General features: G+C 41.4%; 1 protein-coding gene across 1 annotated transcript in view; it reads left to right on the top strand.

The window, feature by feature from the left end:
• Positions 1-268: 268 nt before the first annotated feature.
• LOC101861090 (E3 ubiquitin-protein ligase DTX4) overlaps positions 269-15,745 on the top strand; it is a gene marked incomplete in the record, with an annotated part of 20,213 nt that continues 4,736 nt past the window's right edge. Inside the window, 8 exon segments of the mRNA XM_005111866.3 lie at positions 269-611; positions 3,295-3,542; positions 5,605-5,707; positions 8,515-8,646; positions 10,530-10,579; positions 11,496-11,706; positions 12,196-12,426; positions 13,340-13,551. Of these exon segments, the coding sequence (XP_005111923.2) occupies positions 401-611; positions 3,295-3,542; positions 5,605-5,707; positions 8,515-8,646; positions 10,530-10,579; positions 11,496-11,706; positions 12,196-12,426; positions 13,340-13,551 (1,398 nt within the window).

Here is a 15,745-nt window from a genome sequence, read left to right as displayed (position 1 = left end):
AACTAATGAGGATAAATCAGGGTTGTCAGTGAGGATTTTGCAAAATCACCAGATAGATTTCATGAAAAACTTCTCTCTTTTTGTTAAAAAATCACTAAATTAATTTAAAACGCTTGACCCCTACGAAAACTTATCAGTTTTGATAAACAAAAAATTCTCAAGGCCCAAGTCACTTGCTTTGGAAGCACTGGGATAAATAACACATAGGTATCGATGTTTAGAGCAGGTATCTAAGTATCGAGTACCTGGTACCGATACCTGCCCATCACTAACACACAACAGTGTCTGACTGTGTGGTGTGGTGGTCACAGTGACTGAAACTGAAACAAAGAGTCAATCGCTGTTCTCTGTGTAAATCTAGATCTAGACGTCTAGTCTAGCTTACATCGAGATTCTTAGAATGGCAGTCCCCAACCGATGCGTTGTGTGGTCGTATTTGAATTCAAGGAGATTATGGAACGTTTATGAGCCCGATGTTTGTCAGTTCATTGAGAATGCATTCTCAGCCGGTGTTGCAACATTGTCTAAAGTTTGGTTAGGGCTTGTGTCACATGCATTGGCAGATTTACAGATCGATTTCACTACGATGAGACAAGTTGAAATTTCAACAGGTAGCCTTTCCTTTAGACAAAATATGGAAGGATTTCCGTAACGAGCGACCACCCCATCAAACACAATGCATGCGAACACAAAGAAGAGGCCTAGACTACTAGACCTAACCCTACCCCTAACCCTACCCTTAACCCGAGCCCTACCCCTACCCCTACCCCTACCCCTACCCCAAGCCCTCAATTCTGCTCTGTCTCATAGTGGTCGCTTGTTACGGAAGTCCTCCCCAAAAGATATAGATCTAGATTCTAGATCTAGAATCTTCATATATCATCTATCTATAGTATAGTGTATAAATCTAGATCTAGGTGATCTATCTTGTGTATGTGTATGTTTTGATGTGTGAAAACAATATCAATAACAATATTATACCTTCTTTGAATAGAAGGGGATATATAGGCCTAAATCATGCTTTCATCTAAATCTATCTAGATCTAGATCTAGATGTGTAGATTACAGAAATTAAACGCAGTGACTACGTTCACCACGCCCTGAATCATCTGCCATTGATTGGCACAGAGAGGCACGACTGAAACTCTACTCCGGTCGCTCAAAGTGAATGAGGAAACGGCACAGGAATGCTCGTATGAATGACAAATAGGCTAACGTAGCTGTGGTCCGAATGCAACAGAGTTAATGGAGTGTGAAGGTGGGCACAGAAAAACAGCTGCTGTCGACAAGGCCTCGCTCGCTCAGCGCGCAGAACATGAGAGTTCGATCCTCTTCCCCTGTGCAGACCTGGCAATGCTCGACAGTTTGAAAATATTTTTATGAGAGTCGTTCGAAGACGCAAGGGAGAAGGCCAAGATGGGAAATCGGGTGGGAGGGGGTGAAAAAAAGAAGCAATTTAAGGTAAAAGGGTAGAAGGTAAAGTGAGCAAGATCATTCATTGCAAACTACACTCAGAGGCTCCGGGCGCCGTAAACGTAGTCACAGTGTAAAATAGAAGAATCTAGGTACGGCACAGTGGTATTACATCAATTATTACTGTACTTGGAATTACAAACCATGAGAATGATGATACTAACTCTACAAAAGTCTATCCCCTTGAGTCACTGTTACCACTGATTCCTGTTCTCTGGGGGCGAAAACCAGAGATTGCCTACTATATAATTATAATGCGAGCTACTAACTGACTTACGACTGATTTTAATATTGTATACGATACATGATATTTTGAGTTTTTTGGTTAGCCTTTGGAGTGATAGGGTGGGTGGCCTGGACAAGTTTAGCCCCTAGGTGCCGCAGGCCTGAAAGAATTGATAATAATTGTAAGGCATCGTGGTGAAATCAGTCGCTCGTCAAAATAATGAAATCGAAGATATTTTATAATCAGTATTTTCCCGCCAGTTTGATAATTTTTTTGTAATTTTGTTTTTTGGCTCAACGTCTTTTTTGTCCATTCAAAAAGATATTCCTGTTTGGATGTTGCCAAATTCTTGATTAAACTCTCAACAATAAAGGTGCATTTTCAGTTTCTAAGTACTCTCAATCAAGCCTTGAAAATCAACAAACTTTGTCGGCCATTTTCTCCCTAATTTTACCGCTGAAACAAGGTGACCCAGACCTCTTTCCATCGCAAATGTCTCAATTTGTATTCAAGATAGTTGTGTGTGTTATTTTCGTCGAAAGATAGTCAAATGAGCAAGCTTTGAGATGATACCCAATAACTCCAGATGCCCAAAAATTGACGAGTGCCTGATTCCACCGCGTCATTAGACGTTATAGTCATAAGAGACACATTGTGTAACGGATATATATGTGCCGTGTATGACTGATGATGTGTAGTTATTATGATTCATGATGTAAGTGAGATGTTTTTTGACTGATGCGTTGTATGATTGTCAAGCGTAGTAATTTGTGTCATGATTTGTTTGATGTACTGTGTGGTTGTTCAGGTTGGTAAGCTATGTCATTTGTATGGTATGATGTGGGTGGACGTGTTGTATCGTGTCTAACACTCAAACGATGAAAAATATGGCTGTGGGTGGTTGGCAGGTGCTCTGGTGTGGTTTGCTTCTTCTTCCCTATCAAACATCTATCGTCCAAACCTTATCTCCCCTTCTTCTTTTTTATGTTTGTTAATCTCTTTTAACACCTACCTCTAATCTTCTGGCGCTCATATGACCTTATGCAGTTGCGAGCACAGTAAAACCTCTACTAAAACTTTAAAAAATATGGCAGAAAAGAATTTAGGTCTATTTCTTCAAATACAGATAAAAAGAAGTCTTAAATATATATCATATGATCTTATTTCACATATAATTATAAACTCTCAAGACAAAAACCTCATCATGTTACTGTCTATGTTGGCCTAGTGGTTAGGCTACCAGACTCGTAATCATGAGGTTGCGGGGTCGGGGGTTCCAGCAGTGGGGCCGGTGTTGTGTTCTTGGGAAAAGCACATTACTAAACACGAATTTTCCTCACTTCACCAAGGTGGAAATGGGTACCCGGCCATAGACATCGAAAGATCTTGTCAAGATGTTAGTGTTTTAGCACCTATAAATGGCTGCTTGCACTGTGTATGCTTCCCAGGAAGTTTGAGTTTGTTTTGGAATGCTCTCAGGTCTGCTGGGGTAATAGTATAGATCTGGGAAGCGCATAGAGCTTGCTGTTGAGCGGGGATTTGCGCTATACAAATGCTATCTATCTATCTATCTATTCTACTGTTTGTCTTGGCAGGTACAGAAGTTCCCGTCCAGCGGACAGTGGAAGAGAGCAACTCGGCCCTGAGCCAGGGCATGGTATGGCAGGTGGAGGGCGACCCCTCACAAGGCTGGCTCACGTACGATCTCAGTAGCATGCAAATTCTGGAGGACCTTTATCGCAGTATGGTCAACACAGTTGGTGTGATGCATTCTGGAATGGTAGATCTGAGAATGACTACTGTGAAGCAGCCGTACCTCATTGACGTAGAGGACATGAAACAGGTAGATATATAATCCACATCTGGTTTTCTGTACGGCAGTGGTCAGTGGCTAAGTGACAGGGATGTCAAATGTCAGTTTTTTTCCGTTTTTTTTCATACACTTGCAATTTAAGGAAAGGGGAATGGTCAGAGAAAAGTTTTTGTTTTACTCTTTTAAAGATTTTATAAGGTTCCTTTTAGGTGAGGTGTGAAGCTCCGCTCATTTTCAGTTTTTTTTCTCCAAAATCTGAAGTAAGTAAACTGTAATGACAATGACAATCTTTATTCTTCTCCCTGGGAGAAATTTGTCTTGGTCGTTAATTAACAATGGCAGTAGACGTTACAATGGTTAGGTGCACTCACACTTACGCACACAAGACAGGACATTAGTTAAGTGGTGAGTCTCTAGACTCAAAAGAGTAAAGTAGTCGAGCAAGTGTCGGTGACACGGGGATCAGATGGGTGGTCACTCACTGGGGTGTGTCCTTGAGCAACACATGACAACCCTTGCTAAAAAAAAAAAGCAGAGCTCTGCACCGTGGTGACCAGATGGCATGGTCATCAAATGATCCTGTATTATTGATGTAATTGTGTACTTTTATGTATGTAGTGTATGTTTGATGAAGCCTACGTGGGCTGCTCACTGTTGAAAACAATCAGGAAATTACAAATGCAGTTTTTAGGACACCTGAATAGACATAAAAGTCTTGAACATCTAGCTCTCACTGGCAAAATTGAAAGCAAACAAGGCAGGGGAAGACGCAAAGCAACCTCTACTTAGGGAACCTAAACAGATGGGTAACAGGGAACGATCAGAGTAACGTAGCTTTTTTTAGAACATGATCCGCGCAAAGGAATGAATGGAGAACCATGATCACTGATGTCTACCAGCAGGTCTAGCGCTTGATGATGGTTATGATGATCTTGACGATGGTGATTGTTGACCTTGACTTCTCACCAATCATTGGCCTTTCCACTTCTTCCCCCCTTCAGCCGTCCTGTTTTTCCGTTTCCACCCCTGACTTTTCCACTTAGTCTCATGCCTTTGCCTTTCCTAATATTTTCTTTCCTTGACCGTTGCACCTTTTCTCATGGGGAGTTCTCAGTATTGTGACTCAGTGGGTGGTTGGCGGGTGCTCTGGTGTGGTTTGCTTCTTCTTTCCTATGAAACATATATCGTCCTTATCTCCCTTTCTTCTTTTTTATTTTTGTAACTCTCTTGTAACTCCTCTAATCTTCTGGCGCTCATATGACCTTATGCAGTTGCGAGTACCGTAAACGCTTACTAAAACTAAAAGGCTACATAATGGTAAGGTAAGTGAAAGGACTGAAAGAGGGTATGGTGGAGGGAATGAAGGAGGGTTAGATGGAGGGAATGGAGGAGGGTAAGATGGAGAGAATGAAGGAGGGTTAGATGGAGGGAATGAAGGAGGGTAAGGTGGAGGGAATGAAGGAGGGTAAGATGGAGGGAATGAAGGAGGGTAAGGTGGAGGGAATGAAGGAGGGTAAGGTGGAGGGAATGAAGGAGGGTAAGGTGGAGGGAATGAAGGAGGGTAAGGTGAAGGGAATGAAGGAGGGTAAGGTAGAGGGAATGAAGGAGGGTAAGGTGGAGAAATGAAGGAGGGTTAGATGGAGGGAATGAAGAAGAGTCCGGTAGAGTGAATGAAGGAGGGTAAGGTGGAGGAATGAAGGAGGGTAAGGTGGAGGGAATGAAGAAGAGTCAGGCAGAGTGAATGAAGGAGGGTTAGATGGAGGGACTGAAGGAGGGTAAGGTGAAAGGAATGAAGAAGGGTAGTAAGTAAGACATGGTGAAGCATGCTATCTCTGCACAGCTTTTGCGTAAGGAAATGAAGGAGGGTTAGATGGAGGAATTGAAGCAGGGTAAGGTAGAGGGAATGAAGAAGGATAAGGTGAAAGGAATGAAGGATGGTATGGTGGAGGGAATGAAGGAGAGTCAGGTTGAGGGAATGAAGGAGGGTTAGATGGAGGGAATGAAGGAGGGTTAGATGGAGAGAATGAAGGAGGGTAGTAAGACTTGGTGAAGCATGCTATCTCTGCACAGCTTTTTCGTACTTGCTTTTCAGATAAACATGGAAACTGGAAAACCTCGCTGCATCCGGAGGTGTTCTCTGACACAGTTCTACCCTCGGGTCTCGGTGACTAATTTGGCAACTTCTGTACACACAGGTAGGCCACATTGTGGAAAAAAGAGATTTCTTTGTCGAGTTTCTCTCGTGTTGTAACCATATATGAGCCTTCCTAAAAACCTCAGCACTGAAAAGGGGAACACGAGGCGTACAACAATCTCAAAATGAGAAACAGCCTCCAAATATTGGGGTTTCAAGAGCTTTTATTTAACTCTTTGCAGTCACACAGCCAGCAGTATGAAATACCTCGTCTAGTCACCCAGCCTGGAGAGCAACTGCAAGCAGCGGACTTCTCAGGGTGACCAGAATGGATCATTTTCACCGGCGCATTGTTGCGCCAAGTATCCGCGAAGTGTTAATAATTTATGCATTCTCAGAAAACAACACCGTTGACAGATCGTCATCTCAGAATGATTTTGTCCAAAGTGTGCTTAAGTAAAGAGGCGTTTTGGACAAAATAGTTCTGAGGCAACGAAATTTCAAACACACGTATCTTTAACATGTACCAGTCTTATCGATAAAATAACTCTCTTGACATTAATGTCTGTCTTACTTCATATCAAAATGATAAACGTTTTCCTTAATTTCGGGCATATGCAGTGTGCCTTAATGGTACAAACACGATATTAGAACATATGCGTCGCGGCGCAGTGGAATCAGGCGCTCGTAGATTTTTGGGCATATGGAGTTTTGGTATCATCTTAAAGGTTCATTTGTCTTGCTTTCGATGAAAAAAATATCCATTTATCCAGAATAGAAGTCGAGATATTTACGATTGAAGGAGGTGGGGTCACCTGGTTTCAGAAGTAAAATTAGTGAGAAAATAACCGCCAAAGTTTGGTGACTTCAATAGCATAAGATTCTTTGGAAACTGCAAATTTACATTTTTTGTGTCTTTGATCAACGTTTTTCCATAAAATCCACAAATAAAAGTGTTTTTGAATGGACATACAAGGTGTTGATTCCACCCCCAAAAAAAAGTGAAAAAAAATTTCCAAACTGGCAGAAAAATGCAGATTTCTCAGATTTCATTATTATGACGAGCGCCTGATTCACCACGATGCCTCGCATACAGTTCACTTTTCAATATTGCAACTTTCACGAAGTAGATACAATATTTATGTTTTTGAGAGCTCCCATTAGGCAGAATAGTATTATATTATATAATATAATATTCTTACAGCTCTAAACTCTCGTGAGCTCAATTTATTTCATCGATATTAAGGAAAACATCACTCAAATGATGAATATGGCTGAAAACATCCATAAGGGGTACTTACTTACTACCCATTACGCCGTCTGATGTTTAGGGCAGCAACAAAGGATCTCCAGCTCGTGTCTGTTTTGGGCCATCTTGGTCATAAAGGGTATAGTACCCAAGATAGGCGAACTTTTCTTAGAAAGGCTCATATTTTGTTTGGATTAACACGTATTTTGTTTTTGTTTAACTAGTTATCTTTGTGTTTCCAAATGTTCTGTTAATGCTGCCTTTAATAATGATAACTATAATAATGATAATAATGGGAATTTATACAGCGCCTAATCCCTAGAGGGATGCAAGCGCTGTACAGTGTAGAGTGAAGAATTTGCATGTTTGAGAAATATAAGTCTCACAACATTTAACCATATCCGTACGTTGTGTTTTACTATCGTATCCATACGATGTGGGGAACTCTGTGCCACCACTTTTCAAAGAGGAAATTACTCTTTAATCCTATCAGTATGCTTTGCATAGCATTCTGTCAAAATGATTTTTTGAGAAATACTGAAAGTTTCAAAGAGATCTTCATACTAGAAGTATTCTAAAATGTGAAGAATACAACCCCGGGAGTACAAAATGACCTCAGAGCGTATGGATAGGGTTAAACGATTTCTCAAGACTCATTTACAGGGTGATCCCCAAAAAAACTTGTACAACTTTTTTTGCTAATATTTTCCTCCTGACTGAAGTGTTGCATTTCAAATTTGTACTCAACATTTGGAAGTCAAAAGGAATTTGTCTGATATTCATTTCAGATAAATCCACAGAATAGTTTTGTTCTACATAGTGCGTAAAAAAAACCCAACCCATTTTCAGCGATGTCACACATTTTTCTAGCTTGACGAGTGTGTGTGTGTGTGTGTGTGTGTGTGTGTGTGTGTGTGTGCATGTGTTTATGTGTGCGTGAGTGTGTGAGTGAGTGTATGCGCACGCGTTTATGTACGTATGTCAGTGAGGAAATTCTGTGTGTCAAGGACTTAAACTTTGACAGTGTGAACCAAGGCCCTTCTATCAGATTGATAATAAATGTGTGTGTGAACAACTTAACATAGTGATTGTGTGTGTGAATGTGTCTGAACAAGTGTGTGTGAATGTGTGCATGAACATGTGTGTGAACGTGTGTGTGTGTGTGAACGTGTGTGTATGTGTGTGAACGTGTGTATGTCAACGTGTGTGTGTGAACGTGTGTGTGAATGTGTTTGTGGACATATGTGTAAACGTGTGTGTGTGAACGTGTGTGTATGTGTGTGAACGTGTGTATGTCAACGTGTGTGTGTGAATGTGTTTGTGGACATATGTGTAAACGTGTGTGTGTGAACGTGTGTATGTGAATATGTGTGAACATGTGTGTGTAGGTATGTGTGAAAGTGTGTGTGTACGTGTATGTGAACCTGTATGTGAATGTGTGTGTGGACATCTGCATGAACGTATGTGTGAAAGTGTGTTCGTGAGCATATGTGTGTGAACATGTGTGTGTGTGTGTGTGTGAACATGTATGTGTACGTGTGTGTGTGAATGTACGTACATACGTGTGTATGTGTGTGTGCGCGGACGACCTAGTGGACGTTGATGTCTCTCCCTCCCAGCAGTCAGCGGTCCTTCTCGTGTGAAACTCAAGGCGAAGCGTCGAGCGGCACCCTACTCATTGCCCGCTGCCCACAACAACATGGCCGCGACCTCTTCGACTTCCACAGTTCAAGGTCAAGGCGGTCTCTCAGGTAAATGTGTGTGTGCCTAAAGAAAGGTACCAAAAGTCAGGTTTTGGCCATTTTGAAATAAAGGTTGTACTTTGTAAATAGGAAATAATTCAATGCTGAACACAGGGGTCTTTGAATTTTTTAGATATCTCAAGTAGTTTTGGAGATATTGCACTTTTTGCGAGGTAGGGTATAAAAATATAATTTTGAGAAAATGAGCTTTTTAGTTTAACAAACGTGAGAACACAGAGAAACTTTAAAAAACCTATTTTTAAAATGTATTTATTCATGGAAAATTCATTTCCAATTTGGCATTCAGTTGACATCGATATCATGAATGAAATTCAACGGTAAAACATAGCAGGGAAGAGAAAACGTGCTTAAATAATAGATTTTAACACCTTTTAAAAAGCTGTTTTCATTATTTGTTTTTATTATACCCTTCCCTCATAATAATTCAAAATAAAACATTTAGAAGTCAAATCAATGAAAATCCTTTGAGTACATTGTAAAGAAATGTTGGATCTATCTTTTTTATGGAAGCACATTTTGGTCAAAAAAGTGATTTTTGTCATTATCGGCCTGTAGCTCGAAACGATCTGGGGCGACTTCTTGGCACCTTTCCTTGGGGGCACGCACAAATGTTTGCGGCTGCTGCTACGACTAGCCTTGTGGTGGCGGGAGTGAGTTTATACCTGGGATGGTTGGTGGCCGCTCAGATGTGATCTCCCTTTTTTACTTTAAAAAAAAATGTTTGTAGTTTTCAAATTTGTTGGTTGGAAAATTTGGTTGTTGCCGTTTTGGGTTGCTTTGCTGTTTGTTTGTGTAAGAGTTTTACGGCACTTGCAACACAATAAGGTCTCATAAGTGACGAAAGGGTACTGTGCTCTGCAACAACTCAGCTCAGCGTGATTTCTTTATGTGAGTGATCATCTGTCTGTCTGTCTGTCTGTCTGTCTGTCTGTCTGTCTGTCTGTCTGTCTGTTTGGCTTTATGCTTGTGTGTAGTATAAGATAAAGATAAGATAATACTTTATTATCCCAGAGGGAAAGTTTCCTTGGCTGTACAGGTCCGTAAAAACACACGCAGGTGTATACATAAAAAAATTATGTTATATTTTACTCTCATTAAAATTCAATTTGAAAAAAGAAGTAAAACTGACAAAATATACATTCACATCTGCCAGATTCATCATTCAACCACTTACAGGAATTTAATTACAGGACCTTTGGAGTTATATACATACATATTCTAAGAGCAACACACATCACTATGCTCATTCTGACAAAAGCCTTGTGCTAGATGGTAAAAAGCTTCTTTTATATCTTTCTTTCTTTGTTTTTGGATGTACATATCTGCCACTGCGTGATCTTACAATTTGCATGGAAAGGGGGGTGATGGGTCGTTTATAATGCTTTTTATCTTTTTTGTAGTATGTGTGTGTCTCTGACACTGGTGTATCCTTCTGACCTGTGGTTGGCGGGTGCTCTGGTGTGGTTTGCTTCTTCTTTCCTATCTGTCTATCGTCCTTATCTCCCCTTCTCTCTTTAGCTTAGCTGATCCAGGCTTACTATGATCACGCACTGCATTCTGACACCAATGTGTGGGTGGTTGGTCGGTGCTCTGGTGTGCTTTGCTTCTTCTTTCCTTTTCAAACATCTATCGTCTTTATCTCCCCTCCTTTTGTGTGTTTGTTACTCTCTTGTAACACCTCTAATCTTCGGCACTTATGTGACCTTATTGTGTTGCTACTAAACACTTACTAAAACTAAGACCTGACCTCTCCTTGACCTGACCTCTCCATGACCTGACCTTTGACCTCTGACCCCCCCACCCCCCACCCCCACCTCACACCCCCTGTGTCCATCAGCTCAAACCTGTTCTCTTTGTTCTGCCTCCCACAGGTGTAGGAGTGCCCGCACAGCCGACTGCTGCCACACAGTCACAGACTCAGGTAGGGACACGCTGCAGCGACACACATTAGCCTGACTGTATGTGTTTGTGTACATGTGTATGTTAACTTTACTTTACTTTGCTTTGCTTCCCCTCCCCCCCCCCGGGGCAGTGCCGCTGACTGTAGTGTCTTTAGGCCATTCCCAAAGGGGGGACTTTTCTCGTTCATGCACAGCAGAATTGTAAATGGGCTGATTCATCATGTCATGCTCATAACTGTGCCTGATCTACAACAGGGAACTGCTGCTTTTTCTTTCTTAATCCTTACTATTGTCATTTTCCTCTACTTCTTTTGTATGTTTGTCCCTCTCTTGTGACCCGATATTTCCGGGGTGCCTTGATAGGAGGAGCAGACTTTGTGCTGTTGAGGCTAGAGAGGGGAGCAGAGTAAGCCTGATTCCCCGTTTGGACTTCTCTGTTGACATCCACCCCTTGGCGCTTATATTATGACCTTATGTTGTTGCAAACGCAGTAAAACCTAATGTGGGTGGTTGACGGGTGCTCTGGTGTGGTTTGCTTCTTCTTTCCTATGAAACATCTGTGGTCCCCTTCGTCTTTTTTATGTTTCTTATTCTCTTGTAACACCTCTATTCTTCTGGCGCTCATATGACCTTATGCTGTTGCGAGCGCCATAAAACCTCTGCTAAAACTAAAAAGAGTAAGCCTGATTCCCCGTTTGGACTTCTCAGTTGACATCCTCCTCTTGGCGCTCATATGACCTTATGCAGTTGCGAGCGCCGTAAAACCTCTAATCTTCTGGTGCTCATATGACCTTATGTAGTTGTGAGCACCGTATAACCTCTAATCTTCTGGTGCTCATATGACCTTATGTAGTTGCAAGCGCCGTAAAAACCTGTACTAAAACTATAAACCAAATGATGATGATGACGGGCTACTGGTTTGTTTTGTGTGTCCAGGTACCTCTGACCCGTGGTCGACTTCAGGCTCTGTCCCAGGCGCAACAGCTTCCGTCTTGCAGCAGCAATGGGACAGCACAGATGCAGCCTTTTAGCAGCACCAATGGGACCGCACAGATGCAGCCGTCCTGCAGCAGCTATGGTGCAGCACAGGCCAAGCGGTCACAGAAGGTCGCTAAGATATTGCAGTCGCATCAGCAGGCCATGGCAGGTAGGCCTACTGCTTCTTTAACCCTGTCCGTACGCCCTGGGGTCATTTTGTACCCCCGGGTTGTATTCTTCACATTTTAGGATACTTCTAGTGCGAAGATCTCTTTGAAACTTTCAGTATTTCTCAAAAAATCATTTTGACAGACTGCTATGCAAAGCGTACAGATCGGATTAACGAGTAAATTTCCTCTTTGGAAAGTGGTGGCACAGAGTTCCCCACGTCGTATGGATGCGATAGTAAAACATGACGTACGGATAGGATTAAGCTTCTTATTACACTTGAGTTGTGCACAGCATGGCAGTGAGTGATTTGCTGGTGCTCTGGTCTGGCTTGCTTCTTCTTTCCTATCAAACATCTATAGTTTTTATCTTCTCTCCTTTTTTGTGTTTGTTACTCTCTTGTAATACCTCTGGTCTTCGGCACTTCCATGACCTTATTGTGTTGCAAGTGCCGTAAAACTCTTACTAAAATCTAAATTGAATGTTGCAGCAGGAAAACCGCCGAGGTCTACGTCATCAGGAAGACACCCATCGCAGTTGGTCGCGGCTGGGGCGAGTAATAACCCTGCGTGGGCCCCGGGGCTGGGTGCTCAGGCGACGTCCCAAACGACCTTGATGCACGGGGCTGTCCAAATTTCGGCGGGGTCGGGTCCCGTCACAGAATCGCTGCCCCTGGAGAGTACAGTTGTTCTTCACAAGACGCGGAAGGATAAAGATAAAGGTGAGAGGGATAGGAAATAATAATACATAAGGCAGCGTAGCGTGATGGAATCAGGCGCTTGTCAGAATGGTGAAATTGAAGAGAAACGGGTGGGGGGGGGGGGGGGGGGTTGTCATCTTGGCCATTTTTGTCGAATTTTATTTTTTTGGCTCAACGCCTTACTTTTATGTCCATATATAATCGCATTTTCATGAGAATTTTACTGAAAAACATTGATTAAAGGCAAAAAATATGTGATTTTTTCAGTTTTCAAAGACTCTCAAGCTATTGAAGTTACCAAACTTTAGCAGCCATTTTTCTCGCTAATTTTATCTATGAAACCAGGTGACCGCCACCTCCTTTAATCGTAAATATTTCAACTTCTATTCAAGATAGATTGATATTTTAAAAATCGAAAACAAGACATGATGAACAGGCTTTAAGATGATACCAGTAACTCTACTTGGCCAAAAATTGACGAGCATTGTGACACGTCATGTTGAATTTTTTGTCTTGTTTTGTTTTTGTTTTTTGTTTTTGAAGGGAAGGTATTTCAGGTACAGTATTAGGGGGATGAAAAAATTTTGTTTCTTCTTTTCTTTTTTTTTTCTCTTTGGTTAGGGGAGGAGGGGGGGAGGTACAGTTTATTTCAGGTAGAATATGTAGGGATTTTTATATTTTTATTCTTTTATTCTTTTTGAAAAATTACTTTGGTTTGGGAGGAATGGGGGGGGGGGGGGGTACGAGTTTTATTGTTGTGAAGGGGTGGGGAGGAGGCGATGCAAGTACAATGAAGGACTGGGAATAAACAGGTGATGCTGTGGGGATGAATTTTGACGGATGGATGGGTGGAGGAGTAGAGTTGAGCTTCATAAAAATGTCCTTTTGAGGAGAGGATGAACCGCACATACACTCAAACACTTACCTTGCCCAGGTAACAGCGGAGAGGCTGTACTGGGAGCGTTCATGGAGCCTGTGACGGAGGCCCTGGACTCTACCGACTGTGCCATCTGCTGCGAGCACCTCAGCGAGCCCTCGTCTTACGGGGAAGGTCACCCGGAGGCTCACGTCGCGATCAAATTGACCAAGTGTGGACATCAGTTCCACAAGCTGTGTCTGCTGCAGATGTACCACAGTATTCACAAGGTAACAGTTCTAGTCACTCTGGGGTTGTAACAGGGTAACAGTTCTAGTCAGTCTAGGGTTGTAACAGGGTAACAGTTCTAGTCAGTCTAGGGTTGTAACAGGGTAACAGTTCTAGTCAGTCTAGGGTTGTAACAGGGTAACAGTTCTAGTCAGTCTAGGGTTGTAACAGGGTAACAGTTCTAGTCAGTCTAGGGTTGTAACAGGGTAACAGTTCTAGTCAGTCTAGGGTTGTAACAGGGTAACAGTTCTAGTCAGTCTAGGGTTGTAACAGGGTAACAGTTCTAGTCAGTCTAGGGTTGTAACAGGGTAACAGTTCTAGTCAGTCTAGGGTTGTAACAGGGTAACAGTTCTAGTCAGTCTAGGGTTGTAACAGGGTAACAGTTCTAGTCAGTCTAGGGTTGTAACAGGGTAACAGTTCTAGTCAGTCTAGGGTTGTAACAGGGTAACAGTTCTAGTCAGTCTAGGGTTGTAACAGGGTAACAGTTCTAGTCAGTCTGGGGTTGTAACAGGGTAACAGTTCTAGTCAGTCTAGGGTTGTAACAGGGTAACAGTTCTAGTCAGTCTGGGGTTGTGACAGGGTAACAGTTCTATTTGCTCTAGTTTTTTAAGTTTTTTAAAAACTCCTTAATTTAATAATTCTACTCACTCTAGTTTTTAACAGGGTACCAATTCTATTCACTCTAGTTTGTTTGTATTTTAAAACTCCATAATTTAATAATTCTACTCACTCTGTTGGTTTTTTGAACACTTTGCCATCATATTTTGGGGAAATTCCAGTACGGCGAGATGAGGGGACAAAGTGTTTAACACCTTAACAATTCTACTCTCTCTGTTGGTTTTTAACAGGGTAACAGTTCTAGTCAGTCTAGGGTTGTAACAGGGTAACAGTTCTAGTCAGTCTAAGGTTGTAACAGGGTAACAGTTCTATTCGCTCAGTCTAGTTTTTTTGGTTTTTTATAAACTCCATAATTTAATAATTCTACTCACTCTAGTTTGTTTTTTCTAAACACCATAATAATTGGTCGCTTTTAAGCACAAGAAGGCTATCCGGAAAATTTATGCTGTTTTGAGAAAATCGTAGGTAAAGTTTTTGCCCCTTGTTCAGTTTCTTTGAAAGACAAGGAGAGTTTTCTCAATAACCAAACAAATATACACACCAGTGAAACCAAACTTCTTCTATAGGTAGGGCAATGCCCACTTTTGGTGTAGGTCAAAATTTCTGGAAACCCCTCGAAATATGGGATAGCCCGCTTGTCCTTAAAAGCAACCAATTCTACTCACTCTATTTGGTTTTTACTTTTAAACACCATAATTTCATAATTCTACTCACTCTAGTAGTTTTTTTTTTTAAAACACCATAATTTAATAATTCTATTCACTCTGGGGGGTTTTTCAGGGTAACAATTCTATTCGCTCTAGTTTTTTTTTTTTTTTAAACACCACAATAATTCTACTTACTCTGTTTGGTTTTTAACAGGGTAACTATTCTATTCACTCTAGGGGTTTTTTCAGAGTAGCAATTCTACTCGCTCTCGGTTTTTTTGTTTTAAACACCATAATAATTCTAGTCACTCTGGTGGGTTTTTACTTTTAAACACCATTAAAATTCTATTCACTCTGGTGGGGTTTTTTTCAGGGTAACAATTCTGCTCACTTTGTTTTTTTCGTTTTTTTGGTGTTTTTTTACAGAGTAATAGTTCTACTCTCTGTTTTTTTAAACAGGGTAACAATTCTATTCACTCTGGGTTTTTTTAACAGGGTAACAATTCTAACATCAGCATGGTAATAATTCTACTCACTCTGGTTTCTTCAACAGTAATAATTCTACTCACTCTGGTTTCTTCAACAGTAATAATTCTACCTACTCTGTGGTTTACATAGGGCAACAATTCTACTGTCTTTGTTTTTTTAACTGGGTTCAAAAGATAATAATTCTACTGTCCAAAAGATAATAATTCTACTTTCTTTGTTTTTTTAAAACTGTGTATGAAAGATAACAATTCTACGGGTTCTGGGGGGGGGGGGGGGTTCATCCTGTAGTCATCATATGACCTGGAGGTTCTGTTCTGTCTCCCCCTTTCTCCCCCATCCATCCCCCACCCCTCTAGAATGCCAGCATGCAGTGCCCAGAGATAGAGAGAGTGAGAGAGATAGAGAGAGAGAGAAAGGTTTTTTTTTTATCATCCTGTTGTCA

Source organism: Aplysia californica, unplaced genomic scaffold (assembly GCF_000002075.1).
Source record: "Aplysia californica isolate F4 #8 unplaced genomic scaffold, AplCal3.0 scaffold01139, whole genome shotgun sequence".
Lineage (NCBI taxonomy): Eukaryota > Metazoa > Mollusca > Gastropoda > Aplysiida > Aplysiidae > Aplysia > Aplysia californica.
The sequence above is the reverse complement of the archived record's forward strand: the minus strand, read 5'-3'. Positions and strand labels throughout refer to the sequence as shown.